Source organism: Lontra canadensis, unplaced genomic scaffold (assembly GCF_010015895.1).
Source record: "Lontra canadensis isolate GAN:19392208 unplaced genomic scaffold, GSC_riverotter_1.0 scaffold74, whole genome shotgun sequence".
Lineage (NCBI taxonomy): Eukaryota > Metazoa > Chordata > Mammalia > Carnivora > Mustelidae > Lontra > Lontra canadensis.
Genome location: NW_022631068.1, coordinates 4,190,414 through 4,214,774, shown reverse-complemented (window position 1 = coordinate 4,214,774; position 24,361 = coordinate 4,190,414). Strand labels below are relative to the sequence as shown.

At 49.1% G+C, this 24,361-nt stretch overlaps 1 protein-coding gene across 3 annotated transcripts in view; it reads right to left on the bottom strand.

Moving 5' to 3' along the window:
• Positions 1–24,361, bottom strand: part of NAV2 (neuron navigator 2) — a 382,063-nt gene that overhangs the window by 17,237 nt on the left and 340,465 nt on the right. For 2 of the 3 annotated variants that reach the window (XM_032881202.1, XM_032881203.1), the window contains 10 exons: positions 20,971–21,054; positions 20,289–20,400; positions 18,637–18,782; positions 16,219–16,227; positions 15,643–15,815; positions 8,180–8,333; positions 6,290–6,452; positions 5,456–5,556; positions 3,242–3,337; positions 1,305–1,473 (listed from right to left, as the gene is read on the bottom strand). In XM_032881202.1, the coding sequence (XP_032737093.1) occupies positions 1,305–1,473; positions 3,242–3,337; positions 5,456–5,556; positions 6,290–6,452; positions 8,180–8,333; positions 15,643–15,815; positions 16,219–16,227; positions 18,637–18,782; positions 20,289–20,400; positions 20,971–21,054 (1,207 nt within the window). The remainder of the gene's footprint in view (positions 1–1,304; positions 1,474–3,241; positions 3,338–5,455; positions 5,557–6,289; positions 6,453–8,179; positions 8,334–15,642; positions 15,816–16,218; positions 16,228–18,636; positions 18,783–20,288; positions 20,401–20,970; positions 21,055–24,361) is intronic. The other variant, XM_032881204.1, reaches the window with a different exon arrangement.

The following is a 24,361-nucleotide window of genomic DNA, read 5'->3' as shown; positions in this document are numbered from 1 at the left end:
CAGGCCACTGTTGGGATGCCCAGATCCAGCCACGCTTGAAGCGGTCCCTGCCATTTTCCAGGTGTGTTTCGTGTTCCCGCTAAAGCTATCTGGGGTAGGTTCCTGTCACTGGCATCCAACGTCACATGTATGCAATTTTGCTCACCGACAAGGTAAGAAGGCTGTGTGTGAGGCTCGGGTGGTAACATTGCACTCATCCCTGGAAGAACAAGGTAAGAACTCATGCTCCTAAGGAATGGTGGGGTGCTTCTGAAATACCTTCCAACCAGGAAGCAAAGCTTATGTCAAACCACCCCCAAGATGCCCTGTTAAAACTACAGTCAAAAGCCATGCCTTGGGGCACCTGGGTGGCTCAGTTGGTTAAGCATCTGCCTTAGGCTCAGGTCATGATCCCAGGGGCCTGGGATTGAGCCCCGCGTCGGGCTCCCCGCTCAGCGGACAGCCTGCTTCTCCCTCTCACTCTGCCTGCCTCTACCCTGCTTGTGCATGCTCTCTCTCTGTGTCAAATAAATAAATAAAATCTTTTTTTTTTAAAAAGAAAAAGCTGTGCCTTACAGGGAAGTAAGATGGAACAACCTGAAGGTGCTATAGTGTTCATTAATCCATTCTTTGGCAGGGGGTGAGGGGAAGTTCATAAAATATAGGGGAAAGGGGGGTTTTGCCGTCAAATATATTTGTGTCAGATTGAATTCAACAGCCTTCTTCCCGGTAGGAGTCCATGTATCCGAGGATGGTGTTAGTGCCCCCGTACACTCCTGTCTTCCTGTCCCCTGAATACACAATGATGCAGCTTGCTAGACTCATTTGGCCAGGATTCTGCCCCCACAAGATCCTCTGTGGGCTGAGAATCCCTTGGCACACACTTTGGCCCGGGGCCTAGCATCCCTGGGTGATAAGGCCACCGGAGACGCCAGCAGGGCCGTGCGTGGGTGAGAGCAGCTCCCACCTGTAGAACGGGACCATGTCCAAGGCCGGCTGGCAAGAGCAACCCATGGGTATCAGTGGAGCCCTGTTTCCGCAGGGCTATTAAGATGCCAACATCTCAGAGTCATAAGGCTTAATGGGACCTTTTGTTATATAATTTCAGCAATAAACTAAAACTATCTGCTTCTGGCGGTGGTGGAAAAAGCTAAAGGTCATTGAACTTGCTTAGGTAAGAGCGACTGTGATTGCAGGCGTTAGAGAAGCCTGCCCCCCACCCCACACGCGTGCAAACCAAACAGTAGCCACAGTTTCCTACGCCATGTCACAAAACAAAAACTGCAATTCCCCAAAAACCCGACCTCCGCCATCAGCCGAATTACCTTTGACGGTCACAGAGATGGTCGTGTTCTCGCCGACCAGATAGCCACAGGGAAGCAGCTCGGGGGTCTCCGAGGTATTGCTGCGCTTGATTTCCCCAATGCTGTAGCCCAGAACACTGTCTGAATTCAGCCCCAGCTGACTCACGGGGTCGACGTGGATGATGTATTCCTGAGAAGAATAAAGTCAAGACCCCATCAAAGATGTGGCTAGAAATCTGCCCATGACTCATGTTTTCCTTGAGGGATTTCTGATCATCTTCTCTTTGTTGATGCCTGGGTTGAAACCGAGCTGTGGAACAAGAAGGGTGGTGGTGGGGGGGGAGAACTTTCTATGGGGATGGCGACCCGAGTACCACAGGCCTCTTTGAGTACAGATTTATTTGGTTAGTGACAGGGAGGGAGCCCTAACATAATCATGAACGTTTAGTCTGGATGAACCAAGCAAGGAAATGTTAGGCTGCTTTTCTTAAATTCAGCTGAAGTCCTGAAGACACCAGGGCCTGGGAATCGTGCTGGAAAACTCGTGAGAGAGAAATTCTGACAAGAACTCTCCACCAGCCCCTCCCCTTGGCTCAGAGCAAACACCACACTGATGATAAAAGGAGCAAACCCCAGGGCTGCAAGAAAAGAAAAAAAAAAAGCAGCTTTTGATCTTTAAACAGAAAAAACTGTGTTTAATTTGGAAAGCATGCCCTCTGAGGTGAGTGACCAAAAGGTTTCAGGTCAGTGAACCTGGCCTGGAGGTCTGTGGGCGAGGAGGTAGCTGGATGATGACCGACGGAGAGTTATTAAGGACAGGCCTCGCGACCTTTAATGGTCTCACTTCCTTCCCCGTGATACCCCACAGGCTCTTTTCAGCCTAAACTGCTGTCTTTTTAATCTGAGGATGGCCCAGCTCCCCATCAGCAGAGCTCAGTTTTGGGCAGCAGGGCAGGTCTGCCTCAGCCATTTCCATCCCTTGCCCGGTCACATTTCCACAGCCTGCCAAGATGGGCAACGATCTTTGCCTGGAGAATAGGGCTTCCTGCATGAGAAGCCACCTTAATCTAGAAGCTAGAAAGAGACTGGAGTGTACTATTTAAGTCACGTTCTAAAGTCACACCAACTCAGCTGGATCAACATGGTTGCATTCTAGCTCCATGACCTTGGGCAAGTGACCCGAGCCTTACCTTCTTCCTGTTTAAGTGGGAAAATAATAGGACCTTCCTCACAGGCCTGGAAATAAATCGGGGCTAATGCTAGGATGGTCTCTGGCACCAAAAATGCAGGCTACCAATACTACTCAGGAGATGTGATTACTCAACACTATGATTGCTGACTCCCTTGAGGACAGTAGAAAAAAAGATGTCCAAGAAGCTTCTTCCAAACCACCTTGTGCTTGAGGTTCACCTGAGCACCAGATGTTTCAGGTCAAACATCTGGTTATTCCAGTGATGTGACTAGAACAAATATGGAAATACCAGCTTCTTTGACTCTGGCCATCGATCAGATATTAATGTCACAGAAAGTGAAAATCATTCACAGACTCTGAAGTGTTGGCTGGGATGCTGGGCAAGTCGGATCAAGTTCCCCGGAAATGAAGAATGGAAATGGCCCTGGCCACAAGGTACTCAATACAAAGTATATTCTAAGTCAGTTCAATATTCAACTAGCAGTTCACCACGCGAGGCTCAGACAATTGCCTGAGGCCAGGGAAACGACTCTCATGGGCTGGTCGACCACTGCCAAGGGTAGCCAGGGGCAGGCTGGCCAAGTCACCAGCCAGTACTCACCATCCTCCTGTTACTAGAACTGCCCAGAGACAAGTCCCAGCAACACAAGGATGGGGGCAGACCCAAGCGGTGGCCATGTTCCGCACACAAACCACCCCTTCCCTCCCTGAGCCCGGGCCCCCACACTTCAGGCAGACGACCGTAGCCGTCCTCTTTGACACTTACTTTGAACAGTCGTCTAACCACCCCATCGAGCACATCCCACTTCGTCTTGCCACTAACTCCAATGCAGCCAATAAGAAAGAGGTGTGGTCTGGAATCCTAAGGGTAAGGAAATGTATGTAGGTGAAAAACAGGCCGATCTTTTCTGACACAGTTTAGCAAGGACGCAGATTGCCTTAGAGCGCCACCAATGGGTTGAGAGGGGAATAAAAGTCCCATTTGTTACAACACCAGACACACCGTAGATGGAAAACAATCATCTTAAAAACTTGCCCTGCTCTCTTGCAAAAACAGTACTCTGTGGGTCAGGAAGAGAGGATCTCCTCTCTGGAATCGAGAACCTTCTAAAGGTGTGCCGTGTATAGTGCACAGATCATGTCCCTGGCCTGGAATGCTCTCCCTTCTCCTATCTGCCATCTCTCCCTTTCCAAACCTTGCTTGCAAACTCACCTCTTCCAGGAAGCCTTTAGTGATTAACCCATCAGGCTCAGAGCTCCCATTGCTTCACTGGTTCTGTACCAAACTGATAATGGAACATATTCTGTACTTATTTACTTTTAGGTATTCATGTCTTATTTGTAAATCAAGTTTATCTCCTTGTTAGATCTTAAACTCCTTCAGGACAGAATATGTTCGATTCTCTTCTTTTTTTTTTTTAGAGTTTATTGCTTTACTGCTAATTAAAAGTTAAAACATACTCAATTCAGAAAACAAGGAAAACTCTGGGAAGTTGACACACAAAAAATAACTTTTTCTATGTCTTTTGAATTTTGCCCACAGGGCTCTCTGCACAGGGTAGGGCTCACTAATCAAAATGATTCAAGAAAAATTAATAGACTATTCCATTTTGTTGCATTTTAAAATCTTAGCTCTGACAGGCTCATAGGGATAGAGAATTAGGAGAGTGGCAGCAAGGGGTGGGGTGTGTGTGGCAGTTAAGCAAAGTCAGCAGAGAAAAGAGCACCAATCTTACGGTGAGATAATCTGGCCTCACCAGTCACCCTGTGACCTGAAGTAAATGACACCTGGGTGATAAGTTTCTCAGCTGTAAAACGGAGGGGACGCCGTCCAGCTGACCCGCTTCACCTGGATCCTGCGGGGATCCAAAACAGTACAATTTCTCAAAGGACTCAAGCTTCTGTAAAATGTAGAATCGATCTCTTCCTCTTGAGATCACTGGATTAAGGCACATCCCCAGGTGTCCCCTGAATTTTTTATAAGAACATTCTAAGAATGAATTGTTCCCTTGACAGTCCTATCATGCCGTGACTTAAGCTCTGAAAACGGACCTCTTTAGGTTTGTTTTTATATATAAAAATATACGTATTTTTAGGTTCGATGAGGAGAAGTCACTGGCAGTTCCAAACTCTGGGCCTTCCCCCTTCTACAAGACCGGAGGGCCAGCCACACCGCAGAATCCTCTGGCAAAGAGGGTCTGGCCATAGACGGCTCTGCTGCGGTGGGCATGGCAGGCTCCCAGGCAGTCCTCCATGACAAAGAGCGTGTCGGCAAGGATGCCAAGAAACAGCAAACAAACAGCTGAAGAGGACTTGAAATAACCGCTCGTGAAATCTTTCTTGCTTCTCTGAGAGAGGGTCATTTCAGCATCGTGTGGACTGACTCAATGACGAAAAGTCAGCTCTGCCAACCCCCCACCCCTACTCCCCAAATTGTCCCTAGTGTGGGTGTGGCCTCCTCAGGCTCTGGAAGATAACTAGAACTACTCAGAAAACTCAAAGATTCCTCAGCCTGGGGAGTCAGGACGCCCCACCGGCTTCACATCAGCCACCTCAGTGTCCCACCTTGTTCGCGGGCTCTGAACCCTGGACAAGACTGGTGCTCTGAGTCGGCTGCATTGGGTCGGCTTGCCTCCGTGCCTTCCGTGCTAACTGTGCTTAGCTGCCTTCTTTCGGGACACATTAAAGTCAGAAAAGCCGTTTCCAACTGACGTTAGTGTTTCGTTAGTTCTGTGCGAGTGCGACGGGACGATTTTTAGTATTATTAGACTTTCCAAACACGAGAGGGAGGGAGGGGCCATTTGTTCACGTTAATTGTGTCAAAATGCTGCCAGAGACTGTGGTTAGTTAAGGAAAGTGTTAGTAGGACCTCCGAATCACCTTGGGCGTGGAGGTGATGCCGTCTGAGGATGCCATCACTAAGCTAGGTAGTTCTACCTGGAGAAGGGACAAGCAGAGCGGGGAAAGGGATCCAACTAACCTCCTTCCACTTCATTTCCTCCTGAAAGCTGACAACTATCTTAACATGCCTGCCTCCTTCCTTCCGAGCCGAGCATTCACCAGTGTCATCCAGCAACATGTCTGCGAATGGAAAACATCAACAGCCTTAGGCACATGGGGACAGCAAAGCCGGCCTCCTGACACCCCCGCTGCTTGTTGCCACGGCAGCAGGACAAACCAGGTGTCGGGGTGCAGGGACGTGGGGTGGGGTAGGGGAAGGGGAGAGGGCAGAATGGATAATGCAACCACAGAAACCAATGGTGGACCAACGAAAGAACCAGCAGGCTCACAATGTGCCTTGCCAAACGGAAGTGCGAGGCAGGGGCTCAACCAAAATGAGAGCAACGTAGCATCATGGATAGGAAATCAAAGCGTCAGCCTCCATATGCTTATAAAGAAAACCTAGCTCGTGTAGGCTCATGATGGTGCTGGCCGGGAATCCATCCTGAAGGCAGGAATACACAGACTAAGCCACTGCCCCAGCTGCGACCAGCTACTACGGAGTTTTTATGCAGCATTCAGCTTGTGGGTCAGCCTCTTAAAATGGATCAAACGGAACTCAGCATGGCGGACAAGAGGATCCAAACTCATGGCTTGGAGAACTGGGGGCACTGGAGCAAAGCATGACAGCAGTCTAACGGCTGAGCTCATGTCGGTAGCAGACGCACACCCACACACACACACACCCCAAGTGCACGCACGCCTGTTGTCTCTCCATTTGATCTGTTCATCTGCTTATCTCGGGGCTCTTACTTGGAGACTGGAGTGCCAGCTGCAGGCCCTGACCTGCCCCCAGCCCCGGGATGCCACTCACCCAGGCTGGTTGACTCCGTGAGGTTCAAGCTGTGCTGGGAGAGGCCCATGGACTGCCTAGGGGAGGCCGAGAGGGACACCTGGGAAGGTGCCCGGCTGCAGCCACTGCCTTGAGACTCGGACTTCAGCCGGTCGTTCTCAGCTTTCAGCTTCTCTATTTCACTCTGCAAAGAGTAAGGGAGAGGTTCGCTTACTAGGTGGATGGAACACAAGCAAGCATCTTCTGGAGCAGGAACTGGAAAGTCCCTTGCAGGGATGAGGTGGGAATCCCAGCCGAGGCCCAGCCAGTCACACCATCGGAGAGGTCTGGCCACGCTGGCTGCTCTTGGGTACACACAAGACCTGTCTGGCGAGGCAAGGGCCATCCTTGTGGAGAGCTGGCCTTTGGAAAGACTCAGAGATGCTTCCCAGAGTCTACTGAGTCTTTTTTTTTTTTTTCCCAAGGTTTTATTTATTTATTTGACACACACAGAGAGAGATCACAAGTAGGCAGAGAGGCAGGGAGAGAGAGAGAGAGAGAGAGAGAGAGGAGGGAAGCAGGCTCCCTGCTGAGCAGAGAGCCCAATGCGGGGCTCAATCCCAGGTCCCTGAGATCATGACCTGAGCCGAAGGCAGAGGCCTTAACCCACTGAGCCATCCAGGCGCCCCTGCTGTCTGAGTCTTAACTGAGAGTCTTACAATACAAGAGGTTTGTGAGACTCTGGGCTTGGCGGGCTTCTTTTCTGTAGGGCTCAGAGAGGTCAGAGTGTGCAACAGTCCTGAACATAGCTGAGCCAGGAGCTCTCCATTCACAGAGCCTCTCATGGAATGAGTGTGTCATGGAACCTCCTTTGGGAAACGCTGGTTCTCCAGTGAGGCCCCATGTGGCAGAGCCCACACGGCTCTTTCTTCTCTACACATGTGTAGGGAAAAGCTACCACGTCCATAGCACTGGAGCTACATCCAGAGAAAACAACGCAGAGAATGAGTAGCCAGAAGACCCAAACGACTTCTAGTCTCGGGGGGGAGGGGAGGAGGGGCTCGAGGAATCCAGATGAGGGCACTAACTCTTGCAGATGCAGGACCTGGAAATGCTATGGAGAGAGGGAGGCTAATCCTTGAGGGAAGGGTCTGGTCTGGCCGTGCACAAGGCTCTTCCCGCGGAGGGAACACCAGGACTAGGATACAGAAATACCTGGCACAGGCAAAGGGAGCACTCAGGGGCTCCCTCTGGCTGATGAATCTGGAAACTGGAATTGCGACTGGGTGGGTGGCCGATTCCAGGTTACAAAGGATCCCGTAGCAGTCTCTAAGGCCAGAGGAAGGAGACGGCCGCAAGCAAGATGGGATGGCAGAGCTGCTGGAAGGCACACAAGACGGGGACGCACGGTTCTGCCATTACTCCGAAAAGACTCAACTTTGAGGGACCTGGGTGGCTCAGTGGGTTAAAGCCTCTGCCTTCAGCTCAGGTCGTGATCTCAGGGTCCTGGGATCGAGCTCCGCATCGGGCTCTCTGCTCAGCGCAGAGCCTGCTTCCCCCGCTCTCTCTGCCTGCATCTCTGCCTACTTAGGATCTCTGTCAAATAAAAATAAATAAAGAAAGAAAGAAAGAAAGAAAGAAAGAAAGAAAGACAGACTCAACTTAGGATCTCTGTCAAATAAAAATAAGAAAGAAAGAAAGAATGAAAGAAAGAAAGAAAGACTCAACTTTGAGCAATATCAGGAAAGGCATGAGAAGAGAAGGAGCCTTGCTACTTTGGAAAAGAAAGAAAAAAGATAAGAGCGGAGAAACAGGTTCGCAAGGCAGAGGGCTGCCACCTTTGGTGGCCCTGGGGGAGGTGTGGTGGAGAGCAGCCCCCTCACCACTCCTTCCCAGACAGCCTGGGGCTTGGGGCCCCGCTCCAGGGCTCACCTGCATCCTGTTCATGGCCTCCCGGAGCTGGTCCAGCTGGTGTGCGGAGCTGAGGGCTTCTAGGCGGATGTCGGTCAGCTTCATCTCCTTGTCTCTCAGCTCATTCCGGAGCTGCATGACCGTCTCGGCTTCACTATCGATGCACTCTGAAATGCTAGGGAAGGACACATGTTACTGATGGGAGCAGATCTGGGTTCAGCTCCTTTGAGTCCTCCACTGACCACTGGTCCCTGTCCATCAGAGTTTGTTTGGCAGTCACCCCGTCTGACCAGCCGGCAGAGCTTCCCGGAGGCCATGATACCAAAGCCTGAAATTTACAGACTGACTTGCTTCTCTGCACTCTTCCTTGGCAGAGGTCAGGCTATCAGGATGGCTTTGGGGTGCCTTTCAGCAAAATCCCAATAATCTGGGATAAACAGCAGCTGGCAAAAGGGGAGTAGTAACCCTCGGGGTTTGAAACCGGCCCCCCATCCCAATGTGTACACAGCTGGGGGGGCCCTATAATGACTTCGCATGGCCCTTGAGATATAAATTCACTCAGAGAAGGAGGGTCAACTGTCTGTTTTAAAGATTAGACACTCTAAGTTCAGACCCCTGGGAGGTGACTTTTATTGGCTCAAAAGTGAAAATAACCGAAGGACTCCAGTAGAAGGTGTTAATCTATCCTGGGTCGCATTCTAAAACTCAATCTTTGGGGCGCCTGGGTGGCTCTGTGTGTTAAGCCTCTGCCTTCGGCTCAGGTCATGATCTCAGGGTCCTGGGATAGAGCTCCGCATCGGGCTCTCTGCTCAGCGGGGAGCCTGCCTCCCCCTCTCTCTCTGCCTGCCTCTCTGCCTACCTGTGACCTCTGTCAAATAAATAAATAAAATCTTTAAAAAGAAAAAAAAAAAACTTCAATCTTTTAAGTGTCTTAAGAACAATACTTTTTCCTTCCCCCACCTGCCCGTACTGCTTCATAAGCTCATGGCAAGGAAGAGAAACCTCTCAGATCATCAGAGAGCAGACAGGAAGATAGGACACAGCAGTCCCAGTTTTATGTGAAAACTGAACAATAGTGTGAGGTTGGATGTCCTTCCAGCTGCATGCCAGATCAGGGGATCCCAGGACCCCATGGAGTCCCTCTGTCTTAAGAGGTGGTCCTCCTAGGCTTAGGTTTACTGTTCAGATACCTGGCGAGCAGCACTAAATGGACGATCATAAAAGTCATGATGAATGGCCATGCTAGAAAAGGGGACTCTCAAAAAAAAAAAAAGTCTGTTGATTTCAAAGCTCATTGGATTTGGAGTTAGGGGTGATCCAGGATAAGCAGCTTTGACATTTCTTGGACTGAAGATAGAAAAAAAGAAAGGGAAAAAACAAAAAAATAAAAAAACAAACCACGTTCACAAAGTTGAAGCTGATTATCTCCGAAGGACATGGTGAGCGTGTGGTCTCTGCAGAAGTAATTGTGGAGCCCACTCTCCAAGACCAAGTCCTGGATTTGAGGCCAAAAAAAGCCTGACCTGTAAAACTGGTTGAGGGTGTGGAAACATTCATTGCCAGAGGGAAACCATTTATAATTGTTAAAAGAGATGTAATGTATCTGGGGGCAGAAAGGACTAGAAGAAAAGTTTAACACCTGCATGGCCAAATCTTTTTGTTGTTATTTTCTCAACCTGCACTTAAAGGGTTTTCATTTGAGATGGTAAGAGAGGAAAACTACCTCTGATTTTTAAAAAGTGGTTAGCGGTCAAGGAAGTTTCTCAGCTTCAAAATCTTCTAAAACCTCTAATAAACACCTGAAAATGTTATGATTATTCCCACTCCATGCCTATGAGAAACTAAGGTGAACAGATCTGGGATAAGAGGCTAGAAAATGACTTCAGATCTTTCTCTCCCACTCGCCACCTCTGTGCTTTGACTAGACGATGGTTTATAAGGTTTAACTATATAGTCACGCCTTTTCTGGTTTGCCAAGGTTTGCAGCGGGAGCTCGCAAACACTGGTTTCTTCTTGAGAGAGGAGTATGGTTTCCTGGTTTAAATGGAGTGTGAAGTCTGAAGAAAATTCCATCAGGACACTCCAGTCTCTGCCAAACTGTGCCCCGCACAGACCTCGGAGGCTCTAATTCACTGCAGGGAGTAGTTGGCTTTGATTCACACTGTCAATCTGGTGTGTCTGGCCCTCTGGGGCAGGTGTTTTGCCCCAGTCCCCTCCACATGGTCTGTGCCTTTCCCAAAGAAAGCTTTTGCAGCAAGAGAGACAAGACTTCTTCAGCACCCACTTTGTGGGATAGAACACACGGGCTACTTTGCAAAACCTGGCCAATGACTTGGCAAAGAGAAGCAAACTAAGATAAAGTTTGTGTTGAGAATAAGAGCACTGAGAGTACTGTGCTCCCCTAAAATAGCCCAGTTCTCAGAAACACACAACTGCAAGGTGACATGGGAGGGATGTCCTACTCAACACTGAGAGGATGTTCAAAATTAAAGTTCAAAACTTTAATTTTCTAACAATCCCTCTACCCAACGTAGGGCTCTAACCCATAACCCCAAGATCAAGAGCCTGGCAGAATCCACCTGAGCCAGCCAGGTGCCCCGAAAACTAAGTTCTTCTGCAACAGTCCCAGCTAAGTTTTAGTCTCTAACCCTAGTGCCCAGGTTCCTTCCACGGTAGCCTTCTGTTAAGTCTCCGAAGATTTGGTTGCACTCAACAGGTCACTCCCTGCATGGGTGCTGGCTGCTCCAGGACCAGGGTTCTCTGCATCATTTCCGGTGCCTAATCACACTGACCGGTATGTAATAGGTGCTCAGCAAATGCTTACTGAATACACGAACAACTGTGCCAGGTAGCCAAAGAGTATCAGTTTGCTCCATCCACTACTAACTCCATGGAGATGTATTACAATTATCCCCTTTCAAACAGGGGGAGGGTGAGTCCTGGAGAGATTACCGTGCCCGTGGGGGGGGAAAAAAAAATCAGGGTAACAGAATCAGGATAGAATCTGGTGCGTCTACTTAAGTCTAGAGCCCATGCTCCTGAACTGTATCCAGCAGGCACTCAGTACATGCTCATCCACTTCATGGACAACTTACTGAAGCAACCTGATGTTGATTTTTTCCCACTCCGTCCCTACCATGTTACTCCCCTATTTCCGCTGTCCCGGCCAGATGCAGGGCTGGTGGCATACCTAATTTTAAACTCCTCAAGTGTGGGAAACACTGCCTTCCCACACCACCATTCCTTTCTCCCACAGGGTAGGCACTTTTCTGGGCCCCCAACTCCTCTGCCTTGGGTTTCTTCTTTGAACTTCCTCTCACTTCTAGATTTGCACATTCTTACAAACCCTTCAAGGTTGGAAAGAAGCATTTGCTTTCTGCCCACCCGCTGGAAAACCAGACCAAAAACAAACATCTCCAGTGTGCACGGATGCTGTGGAATGCTGGAGAAGGGCAGCAGACCAGAGTCTGCCCTGCCCAGTCCCTATGGGAGAGCGGGTTTGGAGGCAGCATTCTCGCGATGGCTGCTGGGAAAGCTGCACGGCCAAGTGCGTCACCCACTCTCCTTCATCCTCCCCGACTGCCTGGCAGCACATGGTCCAGCTACCGCTTCCCTCCCAGCAGTTTATTTTCTCTGCTTCCAGTTTTCCTCCCACCTCTCCCCGTCTCGCTGACTGCTCTCCTTGCGCACCCCAAGGTCAGAGCACCCCGAGCTCAGTCCTTGGCCCTCTGGCTCCTCTCTATCTTTATCCAGCCCTGTGGAGAATCCTCCAGGTTCTCAGCTTTCAGGACCACCTATGAGCCCACGTCTCCCAGATCTAGACCTCCAGGAGCCCCAGGTTGGTTGGCATCTCCGCATGGGTGTCTCCTGAGCAGCTCGGACTTTACACAGTCAAGCCAGAGCTCCTGATAGCTGCCCTGCCCTGCCCATGCCTTCCACCTGTTCCAGAAACAATGCTTCCACATACCTAGGTACGCAAGATGCAAATCTAAGAATACTCAAGGATTCTTCTCTTTCCTTCACACCTGACATCACCACATGCTGTCAGCTTTCTTCTAGAACACATCTTAAAATCCATCCAGGACTCACTACTACGAGTCACCATGTTTCATCTAATATCTGAATGTCTGCAAATCCAACAGTGCCTACCACCCTGTGGCTTATACTATATTTTTTGGGGGGGTGTAGTGGGGACAAAGAACAAATAACTAATAACTTGAGGAAATCTACATGTCAGGTGGTGACACAGGCCATGGCGAGAAACAGAACACGGCTAAGGGGGTGACGGGGAGTGCTGGCTGTGGAAGGGGGCTATTTTACGCAAGGGGTGCAGGCAAAGCATTAGTGAGAAGGAAACACTGAGCACCTGAAGAAAGAGAGTATCTAGGGGAGGAGTGGGACAGGCAGAGGACACAGAAAGGACAAAGGCCCGGGGATGTGTGACTGGAGTGTTCCAAGGACAGGAAAGAGCCCACAGTGGGGCGGACAAGGGGGAGAGCGCTATTAGCCTTTACGTGGTTGCCTTACTTCCACTCTTGCTCCCCCGAATTCCTTATCTGCAGGGAGGAGACTGAGCCTTGTGAAACATGCATTCAGATGATGTTACATTCCTGCTTGAAACTCTCCGGTGCACGGGGCACCTGGCTGGCTCAGTCAGTGGAGCATATGGCCCTTGATTCTGGGGTCATGAGTTTGAGTCCCACACTGGATGTAAAGATTACTTAAATAAACTTGGGGGGGGGGGACTCTCCATGGGCTGCCTGAGTAGCTCAGTCCGTTAAGTGTTCATCTCTTGATGTTGGCTCAGATCATGATGTCTCAGGGTCGTAAGATCGAGCCTGAGACAGGTCTCTGTGCTCAGCCTGAGATTCTCTCCCTCTGCACCCTCTACCCTGTGTAGCTATCTCTCTAAAATAAATAAATCTTAAAACAAAAACAAAAAACCCAAAACAACTCTCCAATGGCTGATAACCCATCACACATAGAAGCAGATGCAAATTTATTTTGACTTCAGTGCCTCCCATGTTCTGGCCCTGCCTCCTTCCATGGCCTCCTTTCTTGCTACTTTCCTACTTCCTATCATGCAGCAGCCACACTTGCCACACAGGGACCATCCCTCCTCCCCAGCCATACCCAGCCTGTCTCCACCTTGGGCTCCTTGAGCTTTCTGGGGGTGGGGGGGTCAGGAAGGCTGCAGGGAGCCTATTTCCTTCCCCTCCTGGGTGCGAGATTTCACTTCTTCCCTTGTGGGTGGGATGGCCCTGCTCAGTGGACTGGGAAGAGGGAACATGTGTCTCTCCCAGGCCTGGCCCATAAAACTCTCCTGCACTCTCTCCCCTCCCCCACTCCCCACCTGCTGGCTGGACACAGAGTTCTCAGCAGAGGACTCAGGTCCTGTGGGATGGCTCGTGCAGAAGATGGAAGGAGCCTTCTGTGGCAGGCCGCCTGCTGACTGACGATGCATACCTGTCCTAGGTTCCGAGTGAACCAGAGATCAACAGTCCCGTGTCAAGCCACTGAGCCCTGCGACCGCATATGTTACAGAAGCTAGTGTTATGGACCAGAACTCACCAGTGGTCCCTCTTATCATGCAGATCTCAGCTGGAATATCCCCTCCTTTCCTGGCCACCCCACCCACAGTTGCTGCCAGGTACTCTGTGTCCCAACACACCATTTTAATTCCCAGTGTGAACCCTTAACTCATTGTTTTCTAGTTTATTCAGATTTCTTTCATGTCTGCCTCTCACCTGAGGATACAGGGTCTATCAGAATTAGAACTTCATCCATCTGGTTCACTGCTGTGCCTGGTGCCTGGCGTGGAGCGAGAGTAGAAGCCAGGAGAAGTCGAGGCTCTGCTGTTCCCTGTCACTCACTTCCTGCCTTGTGTGGTGTCCAGGCTTTGGTGCACTGCAAAGACTCAGCCGAGCCCCTCATCCACACTACATGCACCCATCCCATAAGTCAGCCTTGGGACACAGGTGTGGCTGCTGTCTTCAGCAGGGTGGCCTGCTGGCTAAGTGGACGTAGGGACAGCTCCCTACATCTGGCCTCCTGAGATGGAAGGGGCAGAGGAAGGAGGTCCTTCATGCATAGTATCTGACTGGGCCCTCACAAGTATCCAGGAAAGTAGATGAAATTAACCTCATTTTCAGCCATGATGAAACTGACATGTCCAGACACCCACTTTCTTATCCAACCTCAGCCACAGTGGCTCTCTTCTGGGCACGGTCTCATCTCATTAACTGTCCCTGCAAAGCACTTGGGCTGCAATTCTCTCACTCCTGGCCTGGTATACCACGGCCTCTAAGGGAATTTCATCCTATGGGGCAGGGGTGATCTTTCTCACCTCTGCAGGGGGCTGGCTGGCTGTGCCACCCTCTGAGCTGACACCTGGGTCCCCATCTGTCCATCTCAAGCCATTCCTGATGTGCTCCTGCCTCTTGAGCCTGGGATTTTCTTTTTAGATGGGGCAGAGGACTGTCTCCCTACACCCCTGATGGAGCAATGATCAGTGGGTGCTCAGTGGAGACCATGGGAGGTTGGCTGGGCAAGAGAAGAGGACTCTATCTATGTACCTCGTTGCCAAGGGAAATGGCACCTAAGCCAATGTCATATGAGCAAACACTTGTCTCACTTAACAGAAGCAGCTGCATTCCCGAAAAGTTCTTTACAAATTGACTCATTTAAAATTTACTAGGGGAGTCCCTGGTGGCCAATCATTTTACCAAATATAGAACCCTTTGGTAAAGAGAATTATATCACCGAGTCTTCTCCATTTGTTAAACCTCCAGTTGCTGAGGGCTGACCTCAGAGAAAGAGTCAACACCAAATTTTGATCAGAGAAGGATGGCATAATCTCTTTAAGTCTTGCCACAAAAATGAGCTAAGGGCCACGTGGGTGGCTCAGTGGGTTGAGCCTCTGCCTTTGGCTCAGGTCATGATCCCAGGGTCCTGGGATTGAGCCCCGCATCGGGCTCTCTGCTCAGCAGGGAGCCTGCTTCCCCCCACCCCGCCTGCCTCTCTGCCTACTTGTGATCTCCCTCTCTGTCAAATAAATTAAAAAAAAAAAATTTAAAAATGCACTAAAAATTTCAGCAAAAACTAACACTCATAACACTATCTTCCCCTCTCAGCAAGACGGTTTTAGCCCTTTCACATCCATTTACCTCGTCTAATCCTTACAATCAGATAAGGAGCCAACAACCATTATCCCAGTTTGACAAATAAAAAAATGGAAACAGGGAGGTTAAGCCCTTGTCCATGGCCACCCAGTGATGCCATCAGAACAACAATGGAAGACTCCTCTCTTGACCTCTCCAGCCCTAAAGCATTGGAAGAACATGCCCAGTCCTATGAAAGCATGACGTACAAAACTCCAAGGAGAAGATGAATGCTAACAGAACACCTCTCCATTCCTATCTGGGAGGGCTCCTGGGGCCAAAGGCATTGTCTGACTCACGTGCATCCCCAGGGGACAGACTCACAGGGAGTTGGAGTGGGAGCCCCTCAGCAGTGGCGTGGAACCCGTGGACCCGTTGTGCGGTAACTTGGGTGAGGAAGGCAATGAGGAATCGGTCATCTCCTCGATGTCAGAATGAGAGGATGCGGACTTGGGGGACTTCTTCTTTCCAAAGGCTTGCTTGAAGGAGCTGCGTAACTGAACACACAAGACTGTCAGCCAGGCCAGGGCTGCAACCAACACTTAGGCCTTGGCCAAACAGAGACATGCAGACAAAAGAGCAATTAATTCTCCCACGTGTCCCCCCCACCAATGACAAAGGTTCCCAACAGCTCTCTTGAATCAGTGCAGTAAGGAAAGAAGAGTTATCTGGTGCTGACAGCTCAGAGGACTGGACCTGTGGGTGACATTCCATGCCTACTCCTGCTTCAAGGCGAGATGCCAACAGCAAGACAGAGCCTGGCTCAGCAGATGGATGGCGGAAGGATGAGGTTACACAGCAACAAAGCAGGAATGCTCAGACATGGTGACGGATGCAGAGATTAGTCATATCAATGGATGGGTTAGCTTGGTATCTGATATTAACGTCGGTCTTGCTTACCTCATTGACCTGCCAGGGAAAACGCAAGCAAAAAAATGGGGAAGGGGAAGGAAAAAAGACAATTTTTAACAGAGAAAGCCAGTGACAGGGAAAGCCTCGGACTTTTCAGACACAACATGGCCAATAGTAAACACCACACACAGAGAAGGTTTCCGGTAGGAACATGGATCTTCCCGAGCATTACAGGCATCTTCCTTCATTATGAAAGGAAAGGAACAGCGCTTCTGGGAGTCCCTACAAGCCAAGGGCTTCCAGCTTCTTTGGTGGAAATGACTGCCCCTGACCTTCCTGTGATTCTCACACTTCTGTCTCTTAAGGCCTTAACTATTTTTTTTTTTTGGCATGTCTGTGTCTTCTTTTCTCAGCAAGAAGAGCTTCACTGCTGCACTAGTCCCAACATGGCTGTAGCGCCTTCGGAGAGATCTACTCAGGAGTTCCTGCTGTCCTTGTGTACACATAAGATGATAGAATAAGCAGGGAATTAGCCATCTCAATTGCTAATAAAAAAAAATAGGTATTTCTAAGAAATTTATTAACTATATTGGGAAAAAAGGGACCGGCATATCACAAATTCCCCAAATTATGAGATGGAGCTGAAAACTCTAATGAGAACATAAAGAATTAAAGTGCAGGGTCTTCCCCGAAAGCCATGATAAGCACGTATTTTTCTAGACCAAGAAAGTTAAGTTTTGTTTTGAAAAAAGGTCTTTTGAAAAGTAATTTCCATTTTACTAAAACCTTTTTTCTGAAAACATCCTGGCGGTTTTCTTAGCCATTAAGAAATTCTGAAACAGGCCATTCTGAAATAGTTAATGGGATTTTTTTGCTCATCAATATTAGATCCATAAGGAATGGCACATCCAAGTGCGGCTGATCGAGATCCCAGTTCCTACTTTTCATCAAATTTCCAGTTACAGAAACAGAAGGATCTGGCACACAAATCACCAACCTCAAGACTTGCCCCTACCTCTGGAAAAGGGCCATGTGGAGGAGGAAATGACAAAGATTAGACAGAATTCAGCTTTGAGATCATCTGAGAATGCCCATTCTTTATCTTCCCTTCTACCAATAACCAAGAACCGTCTTAATGCAAGTAAATAAGTTTTAGTTATTGAACTGGAGAAAATGGATAAACACGGTTTTTCATAGAAAATAATTCTCTCTTATTACTTTGATAATCAAGTCAGACCATATTTTACCAATAGCATATTAGAAACAGCAACATACGTTAATGCTATTTAAGGCATAGCAGATGAGTTGACTAAAAGCCATTAGTAACGAAGAAAAAAATTCATCAGAATGATGAGAGGGTCACGCTAAACTGGTCTTACGGTCTTCCAGCACAAGTCATCAGCAACCGGAATTCCTCAAACTGCGACTGCTCTATGGCCAGACCTCGCCACCCATCCAAGATAACACAAAATGAGGGAGAAGTGTATGGAATGGATGAGGACACTGAGGTTACTATGGAAACACGATGCTGTCAGCACTGATGGATGGGGCGCTGTGAGCACTAGCCAGCTTCAGATCAATCTGAGCTACCCCTGCACTGAAGACAGGGAGCAGCAAACGCCAACCAGAGCTCCCCAGCCTCGACACAACTAAAAATGGGTCAGTAGGAGGGCACCTGGCTGGCTTGGTCAGTGCAGCATGCGACTCTTGATCTTGGGGTCGTGAGTTCAAGTCCCATGTTGGGCATAGAATCTACTTTTAAAAAAATTGGGTGGGTGGGTGTAATATTCCCAGGAGAATGGGAAAAAAACTGCTCAAGACACCACTGTACAGAAATTTGAGTAGCTCACTGGGATTAAGGAAACATAGAGAAATAATGCACTGGAGACTGGGTCTATTAAACTTGCCATTTTGAAGTACAACACCCCAGTTTAAAACCTTTCACTAACTCCTAATATCTACATTATGCAACTTTCACTTTAGAGGGCATGGTTAAAAACCGCTCAGAGAAAACTGGTTCCATGCCATCAGAGGTAACTGTGTAAAGAAACAGATAAGGATTCTGGATAATGATGGGATAATTAGCAATACACACTCCAAAAAAAAAAAATAATAATAATAATAACTAAAAAGAAACCACCGAAGAGTAACTTTGCTCTAGTACCTGGAACTTTGTGGCTAACGTTACGAGGAGGAGGGAATGACATGGATATGAAATGAAAGATGAGTATGTCACATAAAATCTCATGAAACAGAAAACTCCAAGATGGTGGTATTTTCATGAGTCCTGGTACTTGGCTGAGCACAACACTGATTTTGGTAGAAACATACCCACAAGCTTCTTTGGATCCACTCCCAAAGGTCTACGCTCTGGAGTAAAGAGCTAGCCCGGGGGCTCTTTCTGGGGGTGGGGGGTGGGGAGACTGGTCTGCTGGTACCCACGAAGGTCTCTGGTTGCACACTCACCCAATTCTTTCTCTTCTTTTTCTTGGAATCACTCTCTACGTTGCTGCCCACGCTGGAGTGGCTGGTGGCGCTGTTGATGCTGGACACACTGTCCGAGGAGTGTTGTCTGCGGATACGGAGGTCTGCCGACTGCGAGGTGCCGTTTCCTGGGGACGCAAGGCAGGAGGTCAGCAGCTGCGGCCTTCAGCCCATCCCTCTGTCCCAGGGAAAATGACACTTACACCTAAATCCACACACCCGGGCACTGCTGGGTATTTCCCATTAGACATGAACTTCTGTTCTCAGCTGCTGGTTTTAAGATCCTTGAGCAGGTCCACGCTGAGCCCTCTTCAGTCAATTACCTTAGGGCCCGATCTAGCCACTCCACCAAAAAGAAGCCAGGGGAGGCTTCAAGAGAGAATTCCCTGCCCCTGCCACCAGCTTTCTTAAGCTTGAGACCGGGACCCGATGACGATTCTGAATTGTGGCAGTCACCTGTGTTGTCAGGGTGCCTCCCACCACCCCAGTCTGCCCTGTACGCTCCTGCCTCACTAGCCTTCTCTTTTTTTTTTTTTTTTTTTTTTTCCTTTTTTTTTCATGTTTTACAGAGAGAGAGAGATCACAAGCAGGCAGGGAGGCAGACAGAGAGAAGAGGAAGCAGGCTCTCCGCAGAGCAGAGAGCCCGATGCGGGGCCCGATCCCAAGACCCTGGGATCATGACCTGAGCCAAAGGCAGAGGCTTTAACCCACTGAGCCACCTAGGCGCCCCCTCACTAGCCTTCTCTTGACCCCTCGGGAATGCCGAGCCCATCTCATCTCAGGGTCTTAATGTGTGGGAGCCCCTCTTCCTGGAACGCGCTCTTTGCTCACTTGGGCTGCCAGTCCCTCCCATTTCAACTCTGTCATCACGTTTCAGAGACCTGGTATCTGAAATCACGGAGACACCAAATACAGGTTGTGGCCAGTTTTCCGCACAAGCACAGAACTAAACCCGCAGCCTACTCTTTACGAGCACCGGCTGCGGAGTCAGAGAGACCTGGGTTCTAGTCCCACTTCGTGTATCTTACTACTGTGACCTCTGGACGGGGCTCTCGCCCCCGCAACCCACTGTTCTCATCAATCCAATGTGGAGAGGACCAGCACTGCCCTCGTAAGGTTGTCGTGGGAGGAAAATGAGAGAGTGAATAATTTATAACACTGAGCAGAGTGCTTAGAACACAGTGCGTGTCCCCTAAATGCTGGCTGTCACTGTGACTTGTACCATCACCGACAACATCACTGCGGCGGGAGGGAACTCATCCTCACAGCCCCATCTGGCCCCCCAGGTTAAGATACACAAGCACGAAGCAACTGACTCAGAAATACTTCCCTGGATGAACACGAGATGCTCATTTCAGGCTGGCCCTGCGTCCACATGTAAATATAAGGACACCAGTGAAATTAAACGCAACACTTTTGACACTTCACCAATATAAACAGATGTTCTTCCATTTTTGAGCTACATCAGGGAAAAGACTGAGCTGGAAGAGCTATCTTCCTAGAGGCCTGGAGTCACGGACCACAAGTGTCTTCCGACATGGGACATGCACCCCGGGGCAGGGAGGCTGCGGCACACGTCGTCAGGGGAAGGTTCCTAAGGGCGGGCAGGTCGCTGGTCTGGAGGCTGCCTTTACCTTTGCAGTTGAGCTCTGGCGTGTTGATGACCCCATTAATGGCAGCCTGGGCGGCTGCGTTCTGTTTCTTGAGCAGCTCGATGGTTTTCCTTAACTCATTCAGTTCTGAATCCTGAGGAACAGCAGGAAATACTGGTCATCCTACAGTCACTCTGTACAGAGTTCACATGAACAACAACTCCATTTCAGCACGGAGCAGAGGGAACGAAGGAGTTCCACCAAACCTGTCCCCTCCCGTAGGATGGATTGATTTTCAACGGGCGTAGAAACACACGAAAGCAGCAGAAATGGGGGCACGTGGGTGGCTCCGTCAGTTAGGCGTCTGCCTTCGGATCGCGTCATGATCTCAGCGTGCTGGGATCAAGCCCCGTGTGGGGCTCCCTGCTCAGCGGGGAATCTGCTGCTCTCTCTGCTCCTCCGCCCTGCTTGTGTTCTCTCTCCCTCTCCCCCTCACATAAATAAAATCTTTTTTAAAAAGCAGCAGAAACAGGCCTGTGAGAGATGAAGGGTTGCGGCCACTCCACACCCCGCCATTTGGATCAGATGTGCACTCAACAGAGTACAGCTCTTTACGATTCGATTCCAAGAGTCCAAATACACTAAAATCCATACCCTTCTCGGAAATAAGAGAGCGTCAATTTGGAGCTGTGCTGTCAGTTCTAAGCAGGGGGGAGGCCTTTACCTTTTGCTCAGCCGTCATGGTCAGACTCTGGAGTCTGATGGTCATGTTCCCAAGACTCTGTTCAAAGGCTGCCACCAGATGGGCCTGGAGAGGGAAAGACACAGCCTCAGTCAGACTAGCTCGCAAGGCAAGAGGGCCCAGGGGGTGCTGGGTCTTCAGGGCTGAAATCCTCACCGGTGCCCCATGAGTTAGCTCCCGTCTAATTCTTCAGCCCCTGGAGCCCCACTTTCCACCTTTTTGAGATCCAGTCACTCCAGCTCATTGTGTCCTTAAAGACCCTGTGCTCCTTCCCACCTTAGGTCCTTTGTACCTACTTTCTCCTCTGCCTACAGTGCTCTTCCCCCACGCCTCCCTGTCTGGTTTTTATATATCCTTCTCAAGAGATCTCAGCTCATGTCTTCATGACACCCCCAGATGGGCTGGTTCTCTCATGGTTACTCTTGAAAGCACATGGACTGTTGGTCTACATGCATGTCGGTGTCACAGTTAGGGACGCACGTACTCCAGCAACTACTGCCTCCTGTGTTCCTCCTCTGCTCCCCTGAGCTTTGCTCTCCAAGTGCCAAGCTCACAGGAGAGGCTCACATTGGGCACGTTTGCAGAATGGATGAACACAGTGGTTGGGCTATTTTGTTTATTCTAATCCCGGTTAATAAAAAGCTACTGAAAGGCCCATCTGCTCCCTCCTTGGAGAAACCTTCCCCTGTTCCTCCAAGGAGTTATGGTTTTCCCCCAAGGCCCCGCCATACTTTTTTTTTTTTTTGAGAGTGAGCAAGTGAGGGAGAGAGTACATGCTGGAGTAGGGGCAGAGGGAAAGGGAGAAGCAGGCTCCCCAATGAGCAGGGAGCCCGATGCAGGGCTCGATCCCAGGACTCTGGGATCATGACCTGAGCTGAAGGCAGAGGCTTAACAACTGAGCCACCCAGGTGCCCCACCTCCATAATTTCATATACCTGTTAGAACACGACATCAGACACACCACTATTTCATATGGTACTAAGACATCCTGAGAAATGCTGCCAATTCTAATTAAAATATGCATCCTACTTGCAGAGATGTTAAAAATGTAGGGAAAAAAACACGTATATTAAGAGAAATGAGATGCTTTTCTGTCTGCCCCTTTCTCTTCAACCCTCTTCAAGGACAAGATGCAACCTCGTGTCCTAACACAAAGCCTCTTCCTTCCTCCAGAACAGCCCGTGATACATTGGTTGGTTGACTGAGGGTCCTGATAATATGGTTAAAACCAAGAATAAGGAACGGACAAGAGAGCTAATCCTATTGGCAACAGTTTCTCCATCTATAAAACTTTTTTTTTTTAAGATTTTATTTATTTATTTGACAGTGATCATAAGTAGGCAGAGAGGCAGGCAGAGAGAGAGGGGGAAGCAGGCTCCCTGCTGAGCAGAGAGCCCGATGCGGGGCTCGATCCCAGGACCCCGAGATCATGACCTGAGCTGAAAGCAGACACTTAACCCACTGAGGCACCCAGGCACCCCAATTTCTCCATCTATAAAATGGATGCAGTATCTACTGCCTCCCAGGGTTGTTGTGAGCATTAAGTGAAACAATATAGGTGAACACAGGTCCATAAACATAGGAATGAACAGACACTGTGGGGAAAGGAAAGAAAGAGGTTTGGGATGGATGAAGTGACAAAAGACAGGATGAGAACATGGGTGGGGACAGATCGGGAAAGGGTTGTAGGAGAGGAGTGGGCAAATACAGGAGAAAGAGAAGAGCTAGCAGAGGGACTGTGACTCCTGGGAGGAGGGAGAAGTAAGATTTGATCATGGGGTCTGTAATATTCTAGAGGAAGAGAGGACTGATGTACTCAGTAAAGAAGCAAAGTGAGGGAACAACCCGGGCGGTGGGGTGGGGGGGGGGGACAGGTGGGACATTGTCCGGGGTCATGAGGAGGGTCAGCGGACATTTGAATTTAAAGAGGAGAGATCAGAGAAGTGAGTCAGAGGCCTCTTGTCACTAGACTTCATCTAACTGAAACAGCTGAGGATAAGGCATCTCTAGCATGAACTAGAGATGTTCTAGCATGTTGGGTCTTTTTTCCAACAGCTGTAGGAGTTAGCAGGGAGCAGGACCTCTTGTAATAGAAATGTTAAGTGGATTGCCCAGTTTCTTTCTGATTGCATGCTCTCTCCCTATTAAAAACTGAGAAAATGCTGTTGCATTTTAAAATCAAGAGATATGCCTTTGTTTAGTTTGCCCAGGAGAATATGGCAGAACCAAAGCCAATTAATTCAAGACAGTTTACATAGTGGATGAAGGAAACAGGGCCAGGGCCAGGATGTTGAAATGAATTACTGCTAACCTTGCGTTTCAAAGGAACGCCAAGGTCAAATTTTAATGACCAAATTTCCATTTATTTCAATTCTTTAATTGCCACCCAGGATTCTGTTTGTGGGCACTCATACTTTCTATTCCCTCAAACACAAAAACCTGACCCCAAGAAGACTGCTATTGAGAAAGTGTTTTTGCAAACTCAAGAAGAAGCCATGTTTGCTCTGAAGAACCAGAGGTTTGCATTTTGCTTTCTAGAGAAAGGACTAACTTTGGGTCATCAGCAACTGTGAAAACATGGGCTGAGAGGCTGTTTGCAGCCTGGTTCAGAGCCACACAGCTGACTTCTTACCAAGTGCCATTCTCACATTCCCAGAAAAACAAACACGAATGGTATAAAAACACCCAGAGAAGGTGGCTTTGAGTAGTTTGCCCTAGAAAAACAAACACAGCTTGGTCTGTGAGAAAGATGGCAGACAATAAAACACATTAGTGCGGCCGGTGGTGTGTGGTAAGACTAAATATTTACTTTCAAACAATACTGGACTCAGTGGCTTTGGTGAGGAGCAAAACATACTTTTGGAATAATAGTAATTCAAGGGATCTCCCTCGGACTCTTCTGGAGCAGAGGGTAGAGTTCCAAATGGCCCATTGTAAGATCCTTTGGGCAGCACAAGGTCATTGGAGGAAGGAACCCAAGTTTTTTGATAAGTAAACTAATGAAACTAGCTTTTGAGTAAAAGGGCACCAATGGATACCAGGAATTCTTAACTAGGGGAGTAGCTCCAAATCACTCGGGATGGGGGTCGCTGTCAAACCTCACATTTGGATTATATCCAGATTGGCTCATTGGGTCTGGGGTTGGTCTGGATTCAAATGGTACCCAGATGACGACTATTCATAGAAGAATACCTCCGGGATTTTTTTTTTTTTTTAATAAGACCCAGGGGCACCTGGGTGGCTCAATCGTTAAGCATCTGTCTTTGGCTCAGGTCATGACCCCAGGGTCCTGGGATCAAGCCCTGCATCAGGCTCCCTGCTCTGTGGGAAGCCTGCTTCTCCCTCTTCCACTCCTCCTGCTTGTGTTTCCTCT